Source organism: Buteo buteo, chromosome 6, assembly GCF_964188355.1.
Source record: "Buteo buteo chromosome 6, bButBut1.hap1.1, whole genome shotgun sequence".
Classification (NCBI taxonomy): Eukaryota; Metazoa; Chordata; class Aves; order Accipitriformes; family Accipitridae; genus Buteo; species Buteo buteo.
Window position 1 is genome coordinate 19,388,845 of NC_134176.1, and position 27,005 is coordinate 19,415,849.

The window sequence follows — 27,005 nt, forward strand, 5'->3', positions numbered from 1 at the left end:
AAAGGAAACAAGAAAAATAAAAAGGTAATTTAATGCACTCCACAATTACTATTTAAGCATTACATCATCAGAAAGGCTGTCACTAACTAGTAAGTGGTCCCAATGACAAGACAGCATTACCTAGCAACTGCAGAGAAGTCATTAACCCTTTTCTGAGTACCATATCCACCACTGAAGCTGGAAATATGCTGCAGGAAACAAATGCATATGCCCAAGTGCCTGAAAAAAACCCAACTTCTTCCATCTTGTGATTATGGTGTGAACATTTTGCTCTGTAATTCTGAAAAGATGCCCAATTCAGTTCTGTGAAAGAACATATGAGGATCAAATGGCTGTGAAGGCAGCTTCTGAGAAAGAAGGGAAGCGTGATGAATCATACTAGTGTTATGTGTGCAGACGTAGGGTGAGACTGTTTTTTTCTCTCGCCTGAAGAAGGATGACTGGTTAAAATATTACCAAGAGTCTCAGGAGGTTTACAGTTATTATTTGTACAGCTCAAAGGTCTTATAGGGAACTTGTTATGTTCACCCCATATTTTGCAGAGCAGAAAGAGGTAGAGTTAACTATAAGCTTTAAATTTAAGTAAGATTTATGTGAAGAAAACAAAATTGGATCTAAACTCTGGCATGATTTACATGGGAATGGGCAGGTCCTGAGGGGTGAAGCACATGTGGGGCACCTCCCAGGCCCCGGCCCTCTCCTGACAAACGCTACCAGCCCCTGAGCCTGTGCACCTCCCAGGAAACTTCTGGAATTGCTTCTGCTGCAGGGCTGAAATCTGCAGTCCACACTGAGAAACAGCGAGGACCTCCACTGCAGCTGCAGCTCACACAGCCACACGCCAGGAAACTGCCAGCAGAAGCAAGCGCTTCTGGCAGGAGGGATCTGGAAGAGGCACCAAGGACCAGGTCTGCACGCTCAGGACTCGACTGGCTGCCAGCAGGTGTGCATCTCCCTGTTTCCCCCTACACTAGACGGGTTTCCAGGCCCTCGGAAAGACATCCGTGGTGATGTCAGCAGGCTCTGTCTATCTTCAAACACTGCCTTTTATTTTGTTTGAACACAGCTGTAAGGTAACAAACACAGCAGCCCAATTTGTAGGTCTTGTCTTTAATTGCACAGCTTGCAGTAGCCGTGAAAGCAAGCGAGCCAGAAGATTAAGGAAATGTGAGGAGAGAAAGAAAAATGCAGAAAAAGAGCAGCAAGAAGAGCAGAGTATTTTCTTTTAAAAAGTCCAACAAAGATGGTCTGGACAAACATCACTCTAATTGGAGCAATTCTTCAGTATTTTATTCCAAATAAACAAACTGTCCAACTCTATTCTATATGATGCTGTGTATTTGTTCCAATGATCTTCAACTGGGTGCTGGGACTGCACCACTTTATGTGTTTCCATTCCAGATGAGTAAAACAAGCTTTGTAAAATCCCCCCAGAAAAAGATGATGTCCCACTAAATCACTACTCCTATATGATTATAAAAAGACTGACTTTGATTACTCTGTTACTTTGTCATAAGCAATACTAAAGCAGAGCAATAACTAGCCAGCATGAAAGAGCGAGCGTTTTCAGCAAAAGTGCAGAGAAGCAGATAGGACCTAATTTGTGTTCTGCAAAGGCTCAAGCCAGCCAGGAGCTGACACTCTGCCTCTCGCCAACTTCACTAGAAATCTCTCAGCATCTCATAGGATCCCTGAGCATCTGGTAATATTGACCCCATCAGTGCAGTTCCAAGTACTCAATGTCCACATCACCTGTTAATATAAATTATAGTCAGGGGGATACACTGTTTGTAAGAGCTGGTCCAAACGCTGGTGAACACCTTCACTATTTTACTAAGTTAAAAATGGTGCACTCACTCAAGACATCAATGGAAGTATCATCGTTAGTGCCATGAGGATCAAACCATGTAAAATTATTTTGAAGTATTTTCATGTCATAAAATAAGTACAGACATTAAAGTCACCAATCTTGTTGCCTACAAATACCGCTGGTGCCTAGGAATTTACTAAACTATCCACAGAGCTTTGTGAACTATCTTTAGGACCTGAGCCAAATCCCAGACCCTGATCCTTCTTTGATGTTATGACCACTTTTATAGCATCCTATTCCAATTGTTTTTCTTATTTTAATTAACAAATTTCTTAATAGCAATGATACGCTGTATGCATTTCACTGTGAGGAGATTATTACACAGTGAGTTTGTTAAATTTGTTTGGTCTATGACCTTGTGGCCTCTAACACTATCTAAGTAGCCAGTGGATATACAGAATAGCACTGTATTGCCTGCAGCATCCAGACACCTAAGCCCTTGTACCTCACACAGAGAAACTCATTAGAAAACCAGCCTGAAGGAGTGGAAATAAAATTAAAACAAAACATGGAAACTGTTGTTGCAAAGTAAAAAGTAGCCTAGAAGAGGGTAATTCCATTAGTACATTCGATAATGTAAGGCAAAATTGCAACTCTAATGGAGACTTTCAGCAGAAATCATAAATGAGCAATGAAGATACTGGTCTTTTCAAGTGCCACATGGTTCAGTAGAGAACTCACAACCATTTAATGAAAAATTTGTTAAAGAAAAGAGAAGCAGCAAATTTTTCCCTCAATTAAAGTCAATGGGATTGCATGTATAAGTCAACTGTAGCTCAAAGTGACATTCTTGTAATATTAAATATTCATTGAAATTCTGCATTAATACATGTACTGTTCTAATGGATCATTTTATTCTCTGTGAGTGCACAATTCTCTTTTTTTTCAGTGTAGCACTGTATATTACCTAATCACATTGAGAAAACATACACAACTTCAAAATGGTGCACTGTAGAAAATTTTTAAAACTCAGGCTGCACAACCAATGCCATCTCAGTAGCTTTACTCAGAGGGGCAAACTGATGGGAGAGTGATACCTCCTCTATTCACCAGTGGAAGCCTTGACTACCTAAGAAAGAGGCCAGATTTTTTTCAAAACTATTTGCCATTCTGCAGTCCCTGTTCTCTTTTCAACTGAGCTATTGCTGACTTTGAAAACTTGCCTGCCTGGATATTCTGCAAGGTATGACTTAAACTACAGATATTATTTTATTTAAATTTATATTAAACCTAACAAAGAGAAATACAAAATGCAGGGTCAGACAATAAGGTGATTAGAGACTTCCCTTTTGCATATCCTGGCATTTGTTGACTTGAACCCTTTGCATTTAATTTCTTTGTTTGTTTTCTTTTTAGAAGAAAAAAATAATCTTTTGGGTGAAGGCAAAAAGGTGATAGTCAAACTTCCCCTAAATATTAATCTTGGAGAGTGACCAAACCAAATACATTTGCTTCAAAGTTGCTGTTTCTATTTTTATTTTATTTTCTAAGTTAGGAACGTGTGAGAAAAAGAGATTGTAATGGAAGCTGGGTTTCATTGTTGACCATAGCAGGTACTGGCATGATCTCACTATGATTTATGTGCATACATCTTATATTTTATTCCCTTATCTTTTTAAATGAGTTGTGAATAATTCAGAGAATGACTGGGTGGATAACAGAGTTTGTACACCCCTGAAGATCGAAATCTTCTAATTACCCAGTAACAGATTCAGCTTGGAAGTAGTAACACCAGGTTTCCTTACCCCACCTATCCATGGCCCAGGGCTCATCCCTATGCATAAGCCTTTCACTATCCAGCTCCCAATTAGTTCTCAGCTTGTCCTTCAAGACATCCAACAAGGCTGACAGTGAAGATAATGTTCATAAGAGGCCACTTGCCCTGGGGGAAGTCAACTGTCACTATCAAACTTGTTCCAGCAAAAAAATTAAATATTTGGCGTATGGTAATAACGTACCTGTCACTATTGCCTCAGACCAGGCTTCAGCCTCACCAGAAAGAGGCTCATAAATCCTTATTGAGCTCTTCTTCTTATTTCCCAGTAAGTCCTCCTCTTTGAGCATTAGCTCTTGAGCTCATTGACCTGAGTACACACTTAAGAAACTTTGTTAGTTGTCTAAAAAAAGATAAAATGAAGACAGGCAGAAGCTGAGTTAATCATTTGGACATATGGAAATAATGTGGTAATGTTGTTTATATGCAGGCAGGCAGTTCACTAATAGCATCGCTGCAAAACACTCAGAGGTTTTTAACTGGAAAAAAACCAAGGGAGCTGCACAAGATACCCAGCATTCAATGGATTTGATTGAAAGCTTCTCTTCTGCTTAGTTTGCTGTGGGCATAATGAGCAGGATCTGTAATTGGTAAACAATATTAAAAAACTACAGCAAAATGCAAAGCAAAAAATGAGGGAACTTTTCAGTTAGGAACAGGGAGACTGACTGGATGGTGGGAAAACATCAGTTTTGCCATAAAACTCTTCCTGAAATATACCATAATAAAGAGTGCTGGCTATTTAGCCCCATTGCAGGTACTGTTATGAAGACATGAGAAAGGCTTGGGGTTGGAGATTCAGGCAATCACATCGTCTGTTCCCTTTGGTAAGGCTTGAGGAAGATTAGCCAATTCTTTTTCTCCCATGGCTACTTACAGAACGGTCGGCTCCAGAGCTAGGCTCTTCTGATGCCAGGGAACCTTTAGTTTCCAATGTAGGTTTACCCTGGGCCTCTTCCTACCCTTTGTCCTTCTAGAATTGTCCCTTGAATTAAACGACCCTTCTTTTCTGGTATTTGTTTTCCTGATAATATTTATAGACACCAATCACAAAAGTATTAAGGATGTTCATATTGATCCAGAAAGGAAAAAAAACCCAGAACAGCATGTCTGGCATGCTATAAACAACTGGGGAGGGTGGGGAGGTTTAAAGGTGTGAAATTTGTCTCTGCATCTGAATTTCAAATATACTGCGTTTGAGGGTGAGAGGGGAATGGGGGTGTTTCGTTTGATTACCAAGATAGAGGCCACCGGCAAAGTTTAAATCTGACTTTGCCAGAAGTTTCGGGGGGGTCGGCTGCCACTGTTTAACGCAGATCGCTGCGTACAGCCCGCATCGATTTGTAAGATATTTCCTTCCTTGTGTTTATATCCCGAGCGGCAGCGATGGGAGCTGCTGAGCTGAGACCAGTTTCCTCCAGTCCCTCCAGCCTGCCAACATGCAAACGTCCGGTCACATTTCCCTGGGCCGGGCGGTCGGGGCGGCGTGTGCCAGCGAGCCACAAGTGCCGGGCTGAGGTGGGCTCCCGGCTGACCCCACGGGATCCGGCCTGGCGGCTGCTCTGCTCCCGTGGGCGCGGGGAGGTTTTGGCTGGGCAGGAGGGAACCGGCTCCGTGGCCGGCTTCCTTGTGAAGGGCAATAAAAAGCAGCGAGCGGGGAGATCATGCCAGCCTGTTGGCTCCAGTAATGATATCAACAACAACAACCAATCCCTTTTTCCAGGCCGGCCCTGTGGTGTGGAGCAACCAGAGCAGACTTTGAGGGTGCAATCCCCAGCAGCCCGAGCATTGCGCGCGGCTCTCCCGGCTGGTTTCAGCTGGGTTCATCCACTGCCGGCGCTGGTGGGACCCACAGAGCGCTCGGCACGGGCTGCAAAACCTGCCTGGGAAGCGGCGGACGCCCGGCGGGTACCCGAGCCCGAGTCTCAGCCGGGCCAGCAGGCGTGCCTGCTGCAGCGTGGAGTCCTGCAAAGGGCGACGAGGAGGAGGAGGCCCGGCAGCCGACAGCCCGTGCTGGTCGAGCAGCCCCCAGTCACCGCTGCGACACACTGAGCCTTGGCCTCCGCTTGCAGGGTGGTCTGCAGAGGCGTCTCTCTAAACTTTGGAGCGGTCTGTGCTCAGCCCGCTGGAAACGAGGATGTCTATTTGGCAGGAGTACCACCAGGCTGGGAGACTGAGCGTCGACCCCCGCCATAGCAGAACCTGCGAAGGGGAAATCAGCAACCACAAGAACTTACACAGGGTAAAATTATAAGCGGCGCTCCTCTGCAGACTGCAGAGCAGGCAATAACTTCTGTTAACTTCTTGCAGGTCGCATCTGAACCGATTAACTTGGGCTGGGCGGCTCTGCACCGTATTACTTTTTCTAGACCATTTACTAAACTGTTCAAAATGAGGAAAGTGTTCGCATTCGATTTTGCCACTAAGTGTTAATTTGGGACCTGTTACACATTCTCTGTAGTCTCTACTTCACTAGTTTTAAAACTGGTGTGATGAGATAAAAAATCAGGGCTAGAGGCTAAAGAAAGGAGCTAGAAAATAACATCCTGTGTTTTAAACCATTCACAACTGTTCTAGGTACGCTTTAAAGCTCTGGCCTGACAGTTTTCAATCAAATAATCCATATTCAAGCTCAGTCCCATGTAAGGCTTCAGTCCTAAACTGCGGTCTGCTAATATTCTAAAAGTTGAGGAGAACTGCATGTGGGCAATAACTGGATAGAGAAAACACCCTAAAAAAACAGTACTCAGCTTGGTAATGTGGACTGCCGCACAGGAGACAAGGTCAGCTTTAAAGACGAGGCAGAAAGCCAAGCCATCACTAGAGTCATTGCTGGAACTGGAAACACAAAAGGATTGAGTCCCACTCCTCCCAAGTCACAGTCCCCTAAACCCCTGCTCAGCTCTACCTAAAGGCTAGGGTGTTGAAAATTGTTTTCTGAGTACTTGGATGTGCCTGTAAGCTCCTTGGTTTCAACATTTACACCCAATATAGCCCCTGCCCCCTTGGGATCTGTGCAGTAGGGTCCCAAGTGTGTTTCCTGACAGCTGGGGTGCGCAGGCCGGGGCACCAGCCTTAGGTCTCCTGACAACGTCACTCTCCTGAACCCAGCATTACTGGTGTAAAGGATTGGGATGGAGCTTTCCCCTCTCCAGGGGAGAGTAATAGGTGAGAGACGCCCTTGCTCGTGCACATCGTTTTCCTCTGCACCAAGTGGTGGTCACTTATTCTATGGAAGGTGGGAAGCTGCGCAGGGATGGCGAGAAGCTGTCCCCTGTCCCCTGCATCACAAAGGACAGCTTGACCATCATGGATGGCCCTGCCGGCACAGCCCTTGCTGCAGGCAGGCTCGGAGCACTGATTTCCCTGGCAATGGAGATGCCTTTCAGCATCCCAGAATGAAGTATTTAAAGCGTGGAGACTTGCAGGCTATGAGGCATGATCCCAGGGCTGACCACAGCGATGCCTGGTGACAGCGACTGCGTGGTCCTCAGCTGCTCGCCTTCCAGACAAGTGGGAACAGGCATGGCACCAGACAAAGCTTGTACAGGGGAACAGCTTTCCCACCAGCAAGTCTGGTTGTCACCTCTTCATACTTTTTCCCCAATGTCCATATTAAATGGGTCCCTGCTGAGCACTCCCTGAATCTTCTCCTGTGCATTGATTCTTCCCCTCTAACCCATGCAGGGAGTCTGGGAGCTTAATGCAGGCCATGGCAGCCTTGCTTCTGCAGCAGGGCTGCTGTAATTTGTAGCAGGTTTCATTCTCAAGGCCATTTGCATGTTTCACCTTTTTTCGTCTATTTTAGATCTTCCCTCAAACACTTCTTCCACTTGCCTCTCTTCCCTGCAGGGATTCTCCCGGAGCTGGCTTTACAGAAATTTCTCATCATCCCCAGCAGACCTCTTCTGTGCAAGTGCTTTGCCAAACACACTCATCTTTTATTCCTCCCTAAGTCCATCAGTCCGGCTTTCCTGCCTTTGTTTATAGCAAAAACAACTTTTTCCTTTTAAACCTTTTTTCTTTTTTATAGAGGGTATAATAAAAAATTAAATGAAACCACAAAACCTCATTTTGTAAAACTTGGTGTGACCTACATCTCCAGAATCAAAGAAATTCTGAGCTAATGATGAATCTGCCTTGTTCAGCTAATCCTGCCTAATTGCCAGAGTTTATGGGCACCGAGCTAGTAGTGCAGGAGCAGAACATGATGATCACAGAGTGATGCTTTCACTGGTTTTTGTTGAAAAGAGTGATAAATTTTTTGTATTTGGAGACATAAAATTGGGATAAAATTTGCTGCAAGGTGATAAATTTGGTGCAAGGTGATAAATTTGCAGAATGGGTCAAATCCCAGACTGAAATATTTAACAGCAACCTATTAATTGAGAAGGAAGTATACTCAATTAATTAGAAAATCTGCGTGTAAAAAAGACTCTGCCAATCCAATAGAGTAAGACTGAAGAGATTAAATAAATTCCAAAACTAGCAGTCAACAGTGTGCAGCCAGCAATAGCCCTAAAAAAATAGTTGTTTTCTTACCAATTCAGCCACGTGACCTTAATGCCTACTCCAGTTGTTACTGTATTAACTGCTCAAATTTGGAATTTGGTCAAGACAATGCCTTACAAGTTGTAAATCACTAAAAATACCTACATTGCCATACAAGTAGATTCTATAACCTCTGGGTAATAGCTCAGGAACTAAAGCTCTATGTGAGATTCAGTATTGCTTTAGTAATTAACAATCCACAAACAGATTAGTTTCATACTTCATTCTTGAAGCAATATCATCATTTGAGTGGTAGTGTGAAGTTGCTTGCATGTGATGGACAGTAATCATGAATAAGAATCTGAATTCTTCCCTATCCTGAGAAGCACTTAACTACATTCTATTATTTCATAGTAAGCAATGTACTGCAAAAGTCTGAAAAAAGTACCTAGCTATATATATTTTAAAGATTTTATTTTTCATTTATACATATTCACTAATGGCAATAGCTTTGATATGAAGAAGCTTTTTGCCACATCAGAGAAGGAAGGTTATTTTCCCCCAGATTGTAAATACATACCTACTGTATGGAAGCAGGTCTAATGTGTCTAAGTACAGAGTACTAAAATGGCATTATTATAACTATTGCTCCATAAAACTTCAAAGTACCATAATAACTTAATATCAGTGCAATCAAACTTTATGTGACTTTCTGCAGGCATACTTCTGCAATCGAAAGCTTCCTACCTGTACTTTTTGTGTGTGGGTACTCCTGCAGTAGTTTAGCAAATAGTAACTGATCTCCTAATCTGAAGCTGCCTATTACCATAATTAAGTTCAGTGAGGTGTGCTCTGTAGAATAGGTAAATTGTGGCTCATGAAGCCTAAGAAGAGGTGGAGATTAGGTTAGAAGGGAAGAGAGCAGGAGAGGAGAGTTGGTGGAAGAGGGCTGGCAGGGATCCCAGTGTCTCGGGACAGTCTGTCACTGGTCCCAGTTTCCTTGCTGTCTCCGATTTACACACATCCTACACCACACGACGGCCCCAAGTTCAAAACCAGATGCATGATCTCTGCTGGGAACAACCCATGTGCAAAGACAACCCCTTAAAAATCTACCACACTTTAGGCTCAAGATGGCTGGATGTCAGTGGTGGGTGAAGTGACTGCTCAAGCTTACATGTAATATGATTCTGCTCAGGAGAAGTGGATAGCAAAGCTGCTCTTGAATGCAAGAAGATATGTGTCTGTATATATATGGGAGAGAGTGGCGCACTTCATGTTTTCAAAAGTAGTAACTCTTCTGCGGTGAAAGCAGCAGTTCAGGAAAGTGGTGAGGCAGTGCAGGGCACCCTCACAGCCGCACTCATGGCTAAGGTAGACTTCCAACAGCTTACCTCCCCCCAGAACAGGTACCAGCTTGAAGTTTGGGGCAGCCTGCTTGTATCTTTTTTTTGCGACCACAGCTCTCTGCTGCTGCAAGCCAAGCAAGGCTCACATCCACGTCGACAACCTGGGGCCTGAGCGGAGCACAGGAAGACTTTCTTCTGCACCCTGACTTGAATGATCGCCCTGTCTTAGGCAACACAGAGGAGAAAGTTGCTTGGTGAGAAATCAGCAGGTTAGGACAAAAAGTTGGTGGGTGCTTGTGGGAATACAGATCTGGAAGAAGAGGTGTCATTGGCAGCCCTGATCAGAGAGAGAAATGGATGGGCTGGTGTACTGTTTTGGGCTGGAATAGAGTTCATTTGCTTTGTAGTAGCTTGTGTGGTGCTGGGTTTTGGATTTGTGACCCAGTGTTGATAACATAGGGATGTTTTCCTTACTGCTGAGCAGTGCTTACACAGAGTCAAGGCTTTTCTGCTCCTCACCCCACCCCACCAGCGAGTAGGCTGGGGGTGCACAAGAAGTTGGGAAGGGACACAGCTGGGACAGCTGACCCCAACTGACCACAGGGGTATTCCAGACCATAGGACGTCATGCTCAGTATATAAAGCTGGGGGAAGAAGAAGGAAGAGGGGGATGTTCGGAGTTACAGTGTTTGTCTTCCCAAATAATAATTATGTTGATGGAGCCCTGCTGTCCTGGAGATGGCTGAACACCTGCCTGCTGATGGGGAGTGGTGAATGAATTCCTTGTTTTGCTCTGCTTGCACATATGGCTTTTACTTTCCTCATTAAACTGCCTTTATCTCAGCCCACGAGTTTTTGCACTTTTACCCTTCCAACTGTCTCCTTGTCCCACTGGGGAGGGGAGTGAGCGAGCAGCTGGTGGGGCTGAGCTGCCCACCACAGTTAATCCACCACAGTGGAGAAGATGGAAAAGGGGCAAGGATCATGGGACAAGGAAACTAGAAAAGTCTGAGAGGCACAACCTGGGCCTGGTAAGGGTAGAGAATAAAATGGAGAGGAAGCAAGGGAGCAGGACAGGCAGAGGACAGGAGGTATGGGGCATGGTTACAGTGGCTGGGTGGAAGAGCCTGGGACCATTAAAGCCCTGAGCTGCTCCTGCAGCCCCCAGATCTACCTTTCCTCTGTAAACCTGTGGGCAAAGCGCTCCCTCCCTGTTTCAGGTTGGCCGAGGAAGCAGAGGAGCTTTGCTTGCCATCCCTCCGTTACCTCGAGAGGTCACGGTCTGTGCGGAACCTGAAGGCAGCAGCTCAGATGATGACTCCCGGGGGTGTCACCATGATGCCACACAACGGAGTTTCCTGTGCTGGGAGTGTAGTTCTGCTTTCACTCTCACAGTAGCAAATTACAGGATTGAAACAGCAGCAAAAGAACAAAGTTACGCCTCAAAGTTGGGAAGTGCCAGGACTGAGTTTCTTTGCCGCTTTTATTCCCCTACTTCCCTTCCACTCCCTTATTTGGTGGTCCTAGCATGAAATCACCGTTTATTTCGGCTCCTTCTCTTCCCTGGCACAAGGGGAGCTGCTCTGGCCATGAATCAGCGTGGTGCAATGAAAGAAATCCTGCGTAATTGATCTCTTGTGTTGCAGAAATTAGGCAATGCGTAGTGAGTGACATAGGGGTTGGAAGAAGAGAGAAGCTGACTGCTGGACGAGGCAGGGTATTGCTGCCCTGGAAAACAAGCACTCGTGGTCTCTGTGTGGAGTCCATGCGTGGGCTGGGTCGACCGCTCGGACTCAGCTGCCTACAGGCAGTCGCTTCCTCTAAGCACGTCGGTCAACAACTGCCTGACCCAGAGGCTTAGATTGATTTCCAGACACGAAGGACACTGTTACCAATGACGTCTCTTTGTACCACACATAAAGCATGATTATGATTCTGACAAATGAAAATGTCTCAGATTGAGGTCTCAGAAATACTGCTTTGGACTTCAGTGACTGCACCTCAGCTCCTTCTGTTTGATAAGCATAAAACATGTCCTTAGTTCACTGTGTGTCCTAAAAAGAAAGCAGTATTTATGAAGCACTCAAATACTTAAGTGCCATAGGAAAAATTGAAGAAACTAGTAATTCTGTCTTTGGAACGAGAGCTGGGTAGTGGGTAGTAACTAGGGTATGGAATAATGCATTCAAAAAGAAAGTTGCAATGAAATATTTAAAACACTGATGCAAAGATGCTGTGGGCAGTATAGTATGAGACAAGACAGTGTCATAATGTTTTACAATCACATCTGCAATAGGCCAAACTGGAGTTTCATGGATAACCTTAATTGGGTATTTTTTAAATTGAGTGCTTAGTTTTGTAGCCCTAAGACCATTCTTCAGCCACAATATTTTTTGTGTGTACCAGTGTTTAATATAGAAAAGAAGAATAACCCAAGCAGGTGAGGAAATGACTTACCTTCCTCTACAAATTAATTTGATAGAGAATAAATCAGCAAAGCAGTTTTCTCACTTCAGCTATGCTTTTGTAACTGTGCTGTAGAGCAAAGTATCTCCTTTGGTAGTGAAAACATGTTTTACTTACTGACTTGATTTACTGATTGAATCTACTTGTCTTTAATTCAGCTACTTAGGGTGGACAGCATCATGCACACTAATTGTCAGGGCATCTGGTGTATGTGTGTAGGAATTTTTACTTTATTAATACCTAGAGAAACAAATAAGTTATTTGAAAATATCCATCAAATTTTATGTCAAAATCCTTGAGAAACTAGTATTGATGATGTTGCACACAGATTCCTAGGGAGCTAAATATTCTGGGTTAAAATATTTTACTTAACAAAAGAGATTCAGTAAAAACCTATCTGAAATCATGGTTATATTTTGTCTCCTACCAGAATGTCTGGAGGAAATTATTCTTTTTAATGTATTTGTAAAGAAATCTCAGAATAAGCAGAGCACGTTTGGCAAGTTCTGCACCACAGCAGGCTTACAACTAACTTTTCCAGGTTGTATATTTTCAGGTATAAATAGAATTAGCATGGAGGGACTTTGGGGGGCAGGTGAGGAAAAGCGGACAAGCTGAGTGACAGCACCGCTGCTAGAAAAACTTAATGCCCAGGGAGCTCACAATCAAATATTTATAGCTTTATGGGCAACAAATACTCTGCGAGACGAGACTACAAAGCAGTCCCGTGCTCAGGTATTCTTTTTGCTGTCACCCTATCCATTTCTTTCACCATACTCTTCTTCAGAATACTTACTACACTGTCAGCATTGTTATTGCCAATCCCACTGCAAACTAGTAAAATGGGGAATGCTATTTAATGCCTTTTTATGGATTTCTCAGTTGATTCCTATTCAAATATTGTGTTCATTTTAAATACTGCAACTGGTAGGGCAAGTAGGACTTTTGTTCAGGAACCTGTTTTCCAAATACATCATATTTAGAGATCTAGAAATAATAAAAAAAAATATTCAGAAAACATTTTGATTCATTTTTAGGTGATTAGCCCAGTTTTCATATTGTACTTCAACTGCTAATTATCTTAGGAGATATTTTTGCCAGGAAAAGGCTGCACTATGAATAATTCTTTCAGTATTTCTGCAGATGCTGACTTCTGAGGCAACTGAAATGAAAGTGGCTCTCCGGAGGAGATCTGTACAAGATTTCCCAGTCAATAAAGCTTCTATCATTGCCAGCTAGAGCCTGTTTTGTCCAACACCTGCAGGGATGCTGGAAAGGGCAACTTGCAACCTCTTCATTAGGGTCTCTGGTGGCAATGCTGGGAGACCTGCTTCTCAACTTTGTTTCTGTAACGTTGCTATATGGTGCTGGTGTCACCCAGCATCTCAGACGCCACAGGGATCCGGGATAAATCTAACCCTCTGCTGCAATACACTCCTTTTTTGTATCAAATGTTTTTTTTAATCCTGGAGTTTAGTAGTTTGATGGCCGAAAGGGCTGTGCTCTTGCCCCCGCAGAACAAAGCACTGCACAGGGAAGAAAGAAGAGGGTCCTTGTCAGCGCTGCAGGCAGGAGCGCATGACGGGCTGGTCTGCTCTACTCTGCTCCTGGTTACCATCACCAGTAGGACAGAGCGCAACACAAGCGCTCATTTATTGCTAGGTATCAGCTGTGCTTAATCATCCATGGGACTGTAAGAGATTCTCTTAGTGTCTGCCTAATCAGCAGCTCTGCCATTTATTGGGATATTTGGCCACTTCTGTTTGAAACCAGATTTATTAATACCAAACTTTAAACAAATTATCAACTATTACAAATATCCTGTGAATGCTTCCCTAGGATACTCACTGATAGGGGTTCTTAGAAAATATAAAATCCTTTAAGTACTTGGGCCTTCATCCAAATTTTCTATTGCAAATAACACCAGGGATCTTTGGAACTCCAGATCCATACACAATTCATCTAATTCATTACTTCGAAATCTTGTATTTGGATTTTAAAAAAACCAAAACAACCCGCTTCAGTATTTTAGAATTGTGATGCTGTTATGTAAAAATCCCCACACAACTTTATATGTGTTTGTCTTTCTTACTGATTTTAAGGGTCCACCTGCTCTATTTGCAAGTATACCATTTGCTTTCCTAGAAGTCAGGAGAAACATGGCATCAGCCTTCAACACCTATCTTCATTTGACAGCTAGATGTCTGTGGTCAGAAGACATGCCATGGTCCTGCCACAGTCCTTTCTGTCAGATTTCCCTTAGTCATTAACAGCAAACCAAAAAACCCACCAAACAACAAACACCCCCCCCAAACCCTAACTGGATTGTAGTGACAAGTGTTCCAGTTATTTTCATGGTAGGGGAAAAGGAAGCTGCATTAACTCTGCTATTTCTAAACCCAAGACTGCTTTTAGTTGGTGTGGATGGTGTCACCTGGGAACAAGGATCTGCATCCACATCACACACGTACTGCAATATAGGGACCAAGACACAGCCTCGTCCCCCTCCCCACTCGCCTGGGCAGGGCACAGGGGCTGGCAGCTGCAGCACTGTACACTGCCCACAGATCAGACCCACACCCACACGTGCACTTAATGCCATCACTAAGGTGTAGTCTAATTTCTTGATCAGTTTTTGATAGCATCTGTGCTTCCAAAGCTGCACAAGTGCGACAAATGGTTGGGGGATAAGAGTCTTCTACCACATCAGTAACATCCCCCCCTTCACCCCACCCCACCCCAGCAAACAAAACAAATGCCCCATACCTGGAGACATTTCAGTGCCTGAATTATTAATAAAATAAGCATGATAATGAATAATCTATGTTAAGCATTTTCTTACCCTTTATTTTTTCATTATGATCAGAAGAGGAATATGATTAACAGCAGTTTAAACTTTAGCAGTACAATTTCAGTATTAAATATAAAACTACACTGCAATTGATGTATTTTAAAAATGGTTATGTATACTCTAGCCTTAAATTTATGTATCAAATACAAGTAACTCAATTGTTTCTTGCCTTGACAATTAACATATCTAACAAATTTCAACAAGCCAGACATCCATCTTTTCCATTAAAAAAAGTAAGCAAGCACACCAACTCTTATTCATAGCAAGGGGGTGTAAAGATTCAACACTTTCCTGAGTGTTGTGCAAAGAATAACAGGTTCAAGAAAGTCAGTTAAATAAGTGTAATGATAAACCTAAAGCTAAGCTGGAGGACCTTTTGATTAACTTCATATTTCATGTATTACTTGCATCAGTTGAGAGCAACATGAGTTACGGAACTTCCATGAAAACAAGCCACTTACAAGCAGGTGGTTAAGCTTGATCAGTTTATTAAAAGGATTATATGACACGGTTGCCTGCAATAGCAGGGGACTGGATCTGATGACCCAGGAAGTTCTCTCCAGTCCCATGTTTCTAAGCCATGCACCAAGTGTATCCAGCCCACACTTTCACATTTGGAAAAAGCCAAAGCCACACACACACACTCACAGAAAAAAAAAAAAAAAAAAAAAAGTCCTTGATGACACTATTTAATTTCTCTAGATATTCACTATGCAGAAGGGAACAGAGCTAAAGTCCTGTACAGAGGATACATTTACTCAAGGTTGATGTGGTACTGAAGTCAGTTAATAATTAGATACCTCCAGGCAGATTCAGTTACAGGGCATACCAACACTGCACACTGCCAGACAATTTCTAATCAAGCCAAGAACCTCTTGCAGGAATGAGGTCTCTTTGCTAGCAAGCACAGAGCACACTGAATAAACTAAAAGCAGCTGTTCTTAAATGAACTACCCTACCAACCGTGAGTGAATGACAGATAGATGGTAAGAAGCATTTACCTACTAGACAAGATCTCTCTGCACACTCAGGCAGAAGAAGTAATTAGTTCAGAGCAGCAACCATTGCTCCTACCTTGCCTGTCTCTTGAGTACATTCTCTTTAAAAGCTGGTCTACAGAATCAGTGCAGCCATTCTCAAGCACTACCAAAGTAGCAGTTTGCAGCTGCCATGCAAGACACTACTTTCAAATGGCAGTCAGACATTCCCATCATCATGGCCAGTTTGCTAGGACAGCATACACAGCCATAGCAAAAAGCCTTTGCAACAACTAGAGATCTAAACAATTGCCTACATTCAGCCCATCTAACTTTTAGGCACTTGGTTAAGGTGTCTGGGTCCCTCATCACCCAGAACTCCCCCCACCCCCCAGGAAAAAATAAAATAAAATAATTAAAAAAAAAAAATCACTGAAGGCAGATAGTCTCAATTGCCTTCTGGAGGTGTCTCTTGACCCCCACTGAGCAAAGCTGCATTTCAAGCAACCAAGTTCTTAACACAGGCACCTCAGTTAGACAGGATGAATGGAGACTTGCATCCCTTTCAAGAGATAGTATCAATACTCTCCAAAACCAAAGGCAATTAAGCAATTAAGGTTTGCAACTCCAGTTACGTTTGGAAACAAACTTACAGTCAAGTAATTAAGCTGTAGTCCCTCCCTCCCAAGCATAAAAGCCTTCCACACGGAGGCTCTGCTATTAAAAAAAAAAAAGCATTCTTCTTTCAAACAAAGAAGAGTGGTCATAGCTGCTTTGCCACTCATTCATGGGGAAGCTGAAGGATCAGAGAACACCAACTCAGAGACCTGGAATGACTAAGCACTGCTAGTGCATGCAAAGCAGAAGTAACAAGATGGTTTTTAAATTAACCCTAGTCCTCTTCTCCACCCCACAAAATTCATGCAAGTGTTTGAGAAGATAGTCAAGATATAATAGCCCCAGTTTCCAAAAAGGCTTAGTGTTTGGGGTTTGGTTTTTTTTTGTTTGTTTGTTTGTTTTGGTTGTTTTTTTTACATATTGTAAAAGAAATGTCCTTTTGTTTTCTTTCTGTGGGTAGAGAAATGCATTTTTGGCATATTTAAGAATCATAGGTATCTATGAAATTCATGCTGTTTAAGTTCTCCAACTAGTTTCTATAATCTGTCAAAAAAAACATAAGCAACCTATACATGTTTCCCCAGTATTGACATGCATGGTCAGAGCTCTCCACTTTAGTGAAATGGTGTTACTTCTGTGCTGATAGTTGACGAGTCAGCATTACACGACTTTGAGACCAACTAAATTAACATTGTCGTAATATGAAAGGCAAGCACAAGTTCATTTATTTATAGCAAAGGTCTTGGGTTACAGGAGGTCAGTTCTTGCCATCTTGAAAAGATAGGGGATAACTTATTGCATACATGTGCATTATAATTTAGCAGCAAGTCATTCATAGAAACACTTCCCTCCTACTGCTTTTTTGGTTTATTATCTCAATTATATATATATTTTAGCTTTACAAAGCATTTAACACCACCTTTAAGTTAATGGTCTTTTATTGGAAAAAAAGACTAGCATTTACAACTTGGAATGGACATAAATTGTAATATCTTGAACAGCAATGTTGATAGTTGTGCTGAAGTCCACAGGCTACTCCGCCAGCTCCAAGTCATGGTACAGAAGGTTTTAAAAATATGAGAGTCCAAAGATGCTCCCTTGGTGAAGGTTTCTTTTAAAAATTTTGTGAACGGTAACAGCCCGACACCCGTTTCACTATAGTGCAATGCAGACAATGTTAAACCAGTATTTTAACACAGACATGCCATCCATAGTTAAGATCATCATATTTTTGGAGCACACTGCTACGTACAGGAAAACCATTCAACCTTTAGGGCATTTTCTCTAAGTTTTGCATCCTTCAACCATTTTGCTGCATACCATCCTGAGGTATAAACCAATTTTAAAGTAAACCAGCTATGACAATTTATACTACAAATTGAACTAGAATCCACTGTTGAACAAAAGAGTGGATCCTTTAGGTTGTTTTTTTTTCCTTTTAATACAAATGTCTGACTGTGCTCAATTGTCAAGCTGCATGCATGAAAAACTGGCCAGCCCAAACAGTGTAATAGTCATTAGCAAATGGAACTTTTGAGTTCACTAAGTGCTTCCTTTTTTTTTTAATTTTCAAGGTAGTACAATTATTTATATTGTAAAACTGATGTTTAACTTTATCTTTTGGGGACAGGACCACCAACCATTACATGCAGTTTGTGGACAGAAGGTATTTTGACATTCAGTTTTGCTATACAGAAACAGAATGAATAAATGAACATTTTTTTGCAAGAGGTAAGTAAAAGATTCAATTTGATTCTTCTAGAGGAAAAAAGGTGTAAAGGAGGTCTCTTCACTTTGCAGTCATCATCTGTACGAATTCTGAAAAGATAAAAAGCCACTGTGATTTATTGTCTCCAGAGTGCTTAAACTGATAAGTCTCAAAACACGTTTGACATAAAGTCCCCTTCACTGCATCTAAGTTTTTGTCCACAGAAGTAGACAACTGAATAAACTGGTGTCTCAAGTACTAGAAATTAATGCCCTATGCAACAGACTTTCGCTCAATCCCAGTAATGGTTTTGAGTCAAGACAAGCATCTTTTTACCTTCATAGTTGACTTGCCCATCCCCATCAATGTCTGCTTCTCTGATCATTTCATCTACTTCTTCATCTGTTAGTTTTTCTCCTAAGTTTGTCATAACGTGACGTAGTTCTGCTGCACTGATATAGCCATTGCCATCCTGTGAGGAAAGAGTTGCACAAGATCACAATCAACAATCCTGACATTTCCCGTAACTGCTTCTGAACTAGCTTTATGGTACTTGGGACAGATATATAGACTCAGTACACTGTATAACCCTACAATATGTACTAGTCCATTGCCTTACAAAGCATGCATGCCACTGTACCTTTCTATACAATTATTGTACTGTAAGAGTAACTGCATGCCTGATTTGTAACTGTGGTAAGGTATTTTTAATGCTTTTAAAGAGCTTTCAAAAGTAAACCCAGAAACAAAGTGGGTTTTGTTTAATGCCTGCTGCCTAAACAAGGCAAAAAAAGAAAAAGACCAATTTCCCCACCAGCAAGAAAAAAGTCAGCTTTCTCTTTCATGTAATACTACCTCTATAACCAGACTGCAGGTGGCTAGGTTAGGTTTCTTGGATAAGACGATACAAAACAAGCCTTCAAATAAAGCATTTAAATTCTACTCATAAGGAGTTGTGAAAAGCTTGGGGGGGGGGGGGGGGGGGGGGAGACACTTCTAAGTCAATGTTCCCATTAGTAATATCCAAACCTAGAGCTCATCCCTAGCCATCTCAGAAATTGTCCTCATCCATATACAGGAAGAATACACTAGCTTAGTGCAGTTCATATGGCCATCACCAGTAGATAAGCTACCTCAGTGGCTTTAAACACAAATCCAGTCTGCAGAAATAACCCCACAGGGTAGATGAAGTACTAACCAAACAATTGAACACTAGCATATTTTCAGCTAGTACTAGAGTCTGCCACTTTTTTCCATAAAAAAAGTTGTAATGCGTTCTTCCACATATGCATGTGCATCAGCTTAGCAGCTACACCAGCCATTACTCAACACAATTCTCTCATAACATCTGTCATATCCAAGCAATCCAAAGAGGGGAATCCCTGTTCTAGAAACAATTGACCTTCATCATGTATGCCCAAGTATCCTTAAAGATGACTGAGGTAGCTGAGCTCTTAAGTTTTCCTGAAAGCAACCTCAAAGTCCACATCTTGGAAATGGAACGTGCAATACTTCATGTCCCTCTAAATACTGATGACATCATCTTAGCTTCAAAAGCTTCCATAAAGTAGTATAAAACCTTGTGCATCCATGCAAACATTTCCCCATTCCCCCAAAGTCGGAAGGTATAGAAAAATCCCACCCCTCCCCCCAAAAACCCCAACACCCCACAAGCATCAAGTTCTGCTCCTCTCTGCTCCTAAGAAAAGGCCAGAAAGTTTTCCTCATGGATGAACCTAAAGCTTAGACCTGCTGTGTAAAGCAGGTAGAACCAGCCTGCAACAGTCCTGGTTCTGCTCCCAGAACAGTCCCTGCTCTGTTTCCAATTCCTCTGCTTCTACTAGAGGACTTTTTTCTCTCTTCTTGTCCAGAAGGATGAAAACACTGAGGAAAAAGATTATCATCATTACTACTTCTAAAGAGTATTTTTACTTTTATTAATACCTTGTCAAAGACTCGGAATGCCTCACGGATTTCTTCCTCGCTGTCTGTGTCCTTCATTTTTCTGGCCATCATGGTTAAAAATTCAGGGAAGTCGATAGTGCCATTGCCTTAATGAAAAGAAACTTCCAAAAATTAAACTTCCATGCTTTTCTTTTTTAAAAAAAATAATCAGGCCTTTAACTTAGCCAGGGACAAGATTGACAGATCCTCTGTAAACCATTCTTATAGAAGAACTGGATCTTCTCCCTAAATTACTACCACTGCCTTTTTGCTATTACAATGTGCAGTAGCCACTGTCATTGCAGTGTTTCAGCACAACCGAATCAACTGTTGCCTTCTCTCCAGGTCAAGCCATACCATCTGCAACCCAAGTTGTAAGTAGAGTGTCAGTCTGATGCTTCAAGGTTAACCAATACTAAGACTTACCTTCACTTCAAATCACTCCCCAAAGTAAATCGGTTAGTTTCTTTAGAATCTCCAATTGCTATGGGAGATTCCAGGAAGGAATGTATTATAAAGCTGGCACTATAAATCCAGGATATCTAAAATTTGAGAAAATTACACTTCACTAAGCTGTTCATAAATACTTGTTCCTTGTTAAAAATCAACTTCCTCATCAACATGTTGTACACCAGAGAAGTAATGAACCATTTTAAGGGGCAACAAGGATCTTCAAATTCCTGTGACATGAGAAAAGCTGCCATTATTTGGTATCTCTGATAAGCTTAGCAGTAGGTATTCTTATAGGTATTTCACTGCAAAACTGAAAAACCCTAGTAACATCCAGACCTTACCCCTAAGACTAAGTTCTTGACTCAAAGTAAGGATTCAAACTTCAGGCTGCTCAAAGCTATGAGAAAAATGGCATTATGAATAAACAAGTTCTTTAAAACAGCAGCAACTAGGTTTGTATAGTCAGTATTCACCCCTATATGCCAAAAACCCCCACATTAAATAGTTCACTGTGCAACTAAGATCTACGCATTGCTTGAGGGAAACATACAAACTCATTGGGTAAGTATAGCAAAAAAAGCTAAATAAATGCAGTTTAAGAAAACCTTTGCAGCTTAGAGATTCCAGATTGAGACATACAGGGCTATTTATCATCATGGCCAGCTTTATCTACCAGCTAAATCCAAATATGGGTCTTGTACTCAGCTTTAAAAAATCCTCAATGAACATGAAGAATAATAGCAAAGCATTCTGCCATAAAACAAGTTTAAACAGATGGGCAGGCATACTTATCTGAAGTCCTCAGTCTCCCTTCATTTTTAATCTACTAGTGAAGTGTTGTGGACCGCAGCCTAAAGAAGCCACTATACACAAATTCTGCGTAGCACTGCAAACCCTGAAGTTTTTCCAGTATCTGCATCCAAGAGTTAGCAATTAAGGTCAGCTTACACTTTTAGGAAAGTAGTTGTAATTAACGTAGTCTGATAATCAGATAATCTATACTCTTGCCAACATACTTTCACTCTTCTTTTACAGAGATACGAGAGACAAATCACTACCACAACCAACATACAAGATCAAAGCCTTGACATCGCTAAGCAGGGGAAAGCATTTTTCCTTTTTGTATCTGCTAGCCTGTCAAATTTCAGAAACAAAATGCACAGTTACCCTTTCTGGCATCCATTTAAAATAATCCTGATAGACTTGATAGAGGAAGGTTTTTCTGCCTTTGCCTCCAGTCCCTCTCCCCTGTCTATCAGTGATCTGACAGACTACATTAGACTACACAGTCTCTCCCTGTTGTGCTCTCAATTCTTGGAAGTTTAGCTCTATTCCACTCCTACCACATTTTTGGCCTTAGACAAAACCACAGACATTAATACAGCTATTAAGACCAACATGGGCTGACGAAACATGTATAGAAAAGCTGGGTGGAAACACAGGTTAACAGCAGGTCAGGGCAAGTCAGATTGCAATAGGAAGCCTGTGACCCATAAAATATTAAAGACAAACAGCATAACTTTGTCTCTGCCCATCCCTTTTTTTAGATTCTCACTAATACTGCTAGCATCTTTGACTGCTGCGCAGAGATCAATCAAAAAATTGACACCCCTCTGAGTTTAGATTCTATTGAGTATTTTGAAACTGCTTCAAGAGATCCATGTCACAGAATCTTCTCTATGCAGTCCAAGCCCAGGTGTGGAGGTCATACATACTCAAGATGATCACAGCACTAGTAACTATCTTTCCAACACTTACCATCAGCATCTACCTCGTTGATCATATCCTGCAATTCTGCTTCTGTTGGATTTTGACCCAAAGACCTCATGACAGTTCCCAGTTCTTTTGTTGTGATAGTACCATCACCATCTTTGTCAAATAGGGAAAAGGCTTCCTTGAATTCTAGAGGCAGAAACAGTCCCAGTGTTTAGTAACATCAACAACATGAGAAAACCGCATACTAAAAATCCACTCCACAGACAACGCCTGGTACAATTTTAAGTAACATTTTATCTAACTGTCCACGTATTGAGAAAATTAACACTCTCAAATATTAATAAAAAATTACTTACAGTACCAACACATAATTCAAACTTATTTCATATCGCTATTATCTGCATTACAACATCATCTTGCTTGAGGCACAGTTGCACCATAAACAGCAGCTGCTTGGGCTAAGTGAAGGGACCCACTGGGTTCCCTTCACCATTAACAAACTTACAGAAACAATGAGTGCTGTCACTTACAACTTATTTGTAAGGCACCAGACAATAAGAACTGATGTCAGCCACAAGTGGGTGACTGGTCTCCAGAAGGTCAAATAATGCCCCTTCTCCTAACCAGTCTGAATTACAGACACTCTGTTAGAAGTTATTTACAAGACACTGGCTTATATTAATGTGTAATAAATCCATTTTAGGTTTATTTGTTGCCATTTCATTTCAAGTTTATCTTCACTTTATTGAAAAGAAAATAGTACCTAGGTCTGCTCTGACTCCAAGTTCACTTGAGTCTAGCAATTATTTCTGTTTGCAAGAAATCTAGAAGGACTTGGCTCAAGTCTGAAAGTCTAAAAAAAATCATTATCTCTAGTCCAAGGAACAAGCAGTCTAAATTAAGAGGCAATGAACCAGTAATCTTCTGGAATGTTGTGTTGTGTTTTTGTTGGGGTTTTTTTGGTTTTGGGGCAGGGGGGTGTCTGGGGGTTTTTTGGTGGTTTTTTTTTTTAAGTGCCTTTTTAAAAAAAGTGTTGTACAGATTCGAAGTTGTCAGGAAGCTTTTTTTTTTCTCATTATGTTTGACATAATATATTTTCTTTTAGCCACAAGGAATTAGTGAAAATAACCATTTCTCAAGACACTTACCAGCAATCTGTTCTTCAGTCAGCTGATCAGCCTACACGAAGAATAGAACATTTTAGAATATTGTTTATCTCTAGCTATGGCAAGCCACAAGACACTTCCTTTAGATTTCAGTAGTGATTTATCATTACTTTTACAAAGCCACTTCCAACCCCTGGAATTCTGCCTCTGCAAAGAGATTCCACTCACCTACACCATGCATCCGTTTCCAAAAGCATATAAGCTAACTTGTTTTGAAACTGCACATGAAGAACCAGACATGCCATCCTTCGACTTGGAGAATCCAATTTGGTCAAGTGAAGGACACAGGCCAGGCTCCTTGCAATTGGCCAGAGAGGCATGAAATCCTTAATGACATGTGTTTGGGGTTTCACATCACATCAGATGTAATTTCCAACAGTATAGTGACCCTAATACTGCGTGGGGGTATTTGCACATTAGCAGACTAATGACAAGCGTGCCACCTAGTGATCTAACACCACTGAAGTCCGCCCTCCCCCACCACACTGCATCGAGTATTAGCCTACAGTAACAGAAAGGACTGTGCTGTGATATTAGGAGGCATTCTACTCGGCATTATGGAGATTTTTGCCATCCCTGACAAAGAAAATGCCAGTTTTTCAAGCATCACATTATTCTTCCATTCAGCCAAGCAATTTAAGGTGCCTCCCCACACTGATATGCAGGTTGTTTTATGCATCATTTTAAGTGGCAAGATTTAAAATGCCTGCTTATGACCTTCTGTACATCAAGAGGCCACTGCTGCATCCCAAGGTATACAGCCCAGTGGGCAACTAAATGGGCTTTCCCAGAGCTTAACTGTGCTAACCACATCCTTCCAGAAGCCTCTACCTTCTGTATGGATAGAGCATCACAAAAAGCTCACTGTTTGTGGACTCAAAGGAGCTAACCCGTTCTTTATGGAAAAATAGGAATTTTCCTAGTAATTAAAAAAGAAAAAGCACCTGGATTTTACACACCTAGTCACAGATACTAGAGAATACAAATATTAACTCCTTTTAAACTCACTTTATTGGACAGCTTTTACTAATAGAACAGACAATTTTGTAGGTCAGAGAAAGCAGGCATCTTGTGACCCTTTTGTCCTAAAATACTATTATTCAAGTATAAAAACCACTTAACTGCAGTAAAGAATAATACAATGGAGAATTAACAGGCTATACAATCTGTGAAGCTCTTGCACAGCGGAACAGAGTAGGATTGAAAGCCTGCTGTACGTTAAGTGCCATACACAGATTTCACCTCTGAATAGGTGTTGGGGTTAAGGTTTTTTTAATGTTTTAATGTATGTATGTAACGATTAAACAATTCCCCATATGCACGGGGGGGGGGGGGGGGGGGGGAGACACATGTAGAAATGTTAACAGCTAGACAGTTCAAATTTAACAAGTCTTCTTTAATAACAGCAGAAAACTTGTGTTCCAAATCCAGTTCGACTCTCTGCACTCTATTTGTGACTTTCCAGAAAATGCGAGGTTTTACTTAAAAGATTATACAAGGAATTTACATAACAGACTCAATGCCCTGCAGAACAGGAAACAGAGCCACACCTCGGCAAAAAACCTCCAACCCACAGCACCGGCTCATTGCCCCATTAGTCGGAGCTCTCTGGATGTTTCTAAAAATCAGATTTCGAATTAAAAAAAAAATAAAACAACCAAGTTCGCACACACGGCGATGCCAGAAGCACGCAACCCGCCCCTAAACCGCCATGGGGTTCACCTTCCCAAGCAACAGGCACCACCATCGCCCGCTCGCCCGAGCTACAGGACAAAGGTACCCAGGGCTGGAGCCATCACCCCACCCAGCCAAGTCATCAGATCCTGTCCTGGTGATGTCAGCCTTCCCCGACGGGAAGGGGAGATGGAGAGACAGAGCCGAGGAACACCCAGATTGCCAAAATGCGATTAGAGGTCAGCCGGCAACCGTTCCGCCGCTCTCGTAGGAAGCGAAAAACTGCCGGGAAAATCCCAGCCCTTCCTCTTGCCCTCTTTGGCGAGGAGTCCGGGCCGGCACCGCAGCGCCCGACGGCCGGGGGACGAGGCGAGCTGCTCCCCAAGCCCACCACCGGCGCGTTTCGCAAGGCGAGGCGGAGGCTGGCATCGCCCGGGCGGGGGAGCGGCAGGTTCCCGGCCCGCCGGGCGCAACAGGCGCCCTTCCCGGCCAGCAGCCACCCACTGCTGCAGTGCGTCCCCGTTTCCCCTCCCTCTCCAGCCGCCGGCCACACCACGTCCTCATCCTTCAGCCGGGAGGGCGCCTAGGCTCCGCAGCCAGCCCTCCCCATCCCCTGCCTTCGGCGGGGGGCAGCGGTTCTTCCCCCGCAGCCCCCCGGGGGAGAGGGAACGCTGCGCTCCCCCCGCCGAGCCTCCCATGCGGGCGTTGGGCCGTTTCCAACCGAACAACGCGCACTGCGCCCCGGTCCGCCCTCCCCCCCAAGCCGGGGGGTGCGCGCGGGGGCCGGGGAGGAAGAGGAGGAGACATGATGTAATGCAGACACCGATGGGCTCCGCCGCCGCTGCTGCGTTTTTTGGGGGGGATGGGGGGGGGGCGGGCGAGGGCGCAGTAGCTGCAGCGCGGTGCCCTCCCCCGGGCCGCCCCCCCCCCGCTCCCTGCGCAGTGCAGCTAGTGCCCGAGCCGAGCGGGATCCCCGCCCGCAGACCGGCGCCCCGCCCGGCACGGCCCCCACCCCGCAACGCGCGCTGCCCGGCGGAGGGGCCGCGGCCCCGGGGAGACGCGCCCGGCCCTTTCCGGAGGGGAGCGAGCGCCGCATGCGGGGGAAGGCGAGGCGGGGCCGCGGCGAGAGGGCGCGGGGCCGGGGCGCCCACACGGCAGGCCCCGGGGAAAGGGGAAGGAAGCGGCGGAAGAGGAAGGGCCACAGCTCCGCGGCGATCCCGCGCAGCGCGGCGGGGGGGGGGCGTCCGCAGCCACCAGCCCGCTCGGACCCCGGGGACCCGGGCGGGAAGGGCTGCGGCCTCCCGCCGCCCCCTCCCCGCGGGGCTCTCTTCCCCCCCCACCCCCTACTCCTCCCCGGGGAAAGCCCGGCTCCACCGACCCCACCGTCCCCGGCTCCGCAGCGAGCCTCCTGCGCGCCAGCCCAGGCACCCCGCGCCGCGGTCGGTCGGTCGAGCTACCTACCATGGCGCGGCGGCGGGCCCGGCGGCGGCTGCACGAACTGCGCGACCACGAGCGGCGGCGGCGGCGACTGCTGCTGCTGCTGCTACCTCCTCCCCGGCGCGGCTCGGGGAAGTGCTGGGGGTGTGAGCCTGCGCCGCCCCGCTATATATGTAGGGCTGTATCCCTCCGCCGGAGCGGGGCCTTTTTCTCTCCTCCCCGGCGCGGTATGTGTGAGGGTGACTGCGGCGAGCAGCCCTGCCCCCTCCGCGGCCCGGCCCCTCCCCCGGCGGGCCCGCTCCCCCCCCCCCCTCCCCGCCCGCCCCCCCCCCCCCGCTCCGCAGCCCCGCGGCCGCTCGCCCCCAGAGGCGCGGCCGGCGGCCGCCTGCCCGCTGCGGGAGCGGGGGCCGCGGCGGGCTCCAGCCCAGCGGTGCCCCCCCCCTCCTCCCCTCCCGCCGTGCTCCTCTCCCCTTTCCCTGTCTCCTCGCCCCTTGAGGTAAGAGCCACGCAG

General features: G+C 44.2%; 1 protein-coding gene across 1 annotated transcript; it reads right to left on the minus strand.

Annotated features, from left to right (window-relative positions):
* Positions 1 to 17,098: 17,098 nt before the first annotated feature.
* Positions 17,099 to 26,673, minus strand: CALM1 (calmodulin 1). Its single transcript, XM_075029989.1, has 6 exons — positions 26,519 to 26,673; positions 23,366 to 23,396; positions 22,260 to 22,403; positions 20,049 to 20,155; positions 18,441 to 18,576; positions 17,099 to 18,214 (listed from the first exon to the last, which is right to left on the minus strand). The coding sequence occupies exons 1-6, from the start codon at positions 26,519 to 26,521 to the stop codon at positions 18,186 to 18,188; spliced, it is 450 nt and encodes a 149-aa protein (XP_074886090.1). The 5' UTR covers positions 26,522 to 26,673; the 3' UTR covers positions 17,099 to 18,185.
* Positions 26,674 to 27,005: the final 332 nt, after the last annotated feature.

Excerpts from the sequence above, each read along its gene's own strand:
- CALM1 (XM_075029989.1), bottom strand. Across the intron at positions 20,156-22,259 it reads CAACGAGGTAGATGCTGATG|GCAATGGCACTATCGACTTC; the intron begins GTAAGTGTTGGA and ends CTTTTCATTAAG. Across the intron at positions 18,215-18,440 it reads TGGGCAAGTCAACTATGAAG|AATTCGTACAGATGATGACT; the intron begins GTAAAAAGATGC and ends TTATCTTTTCAG.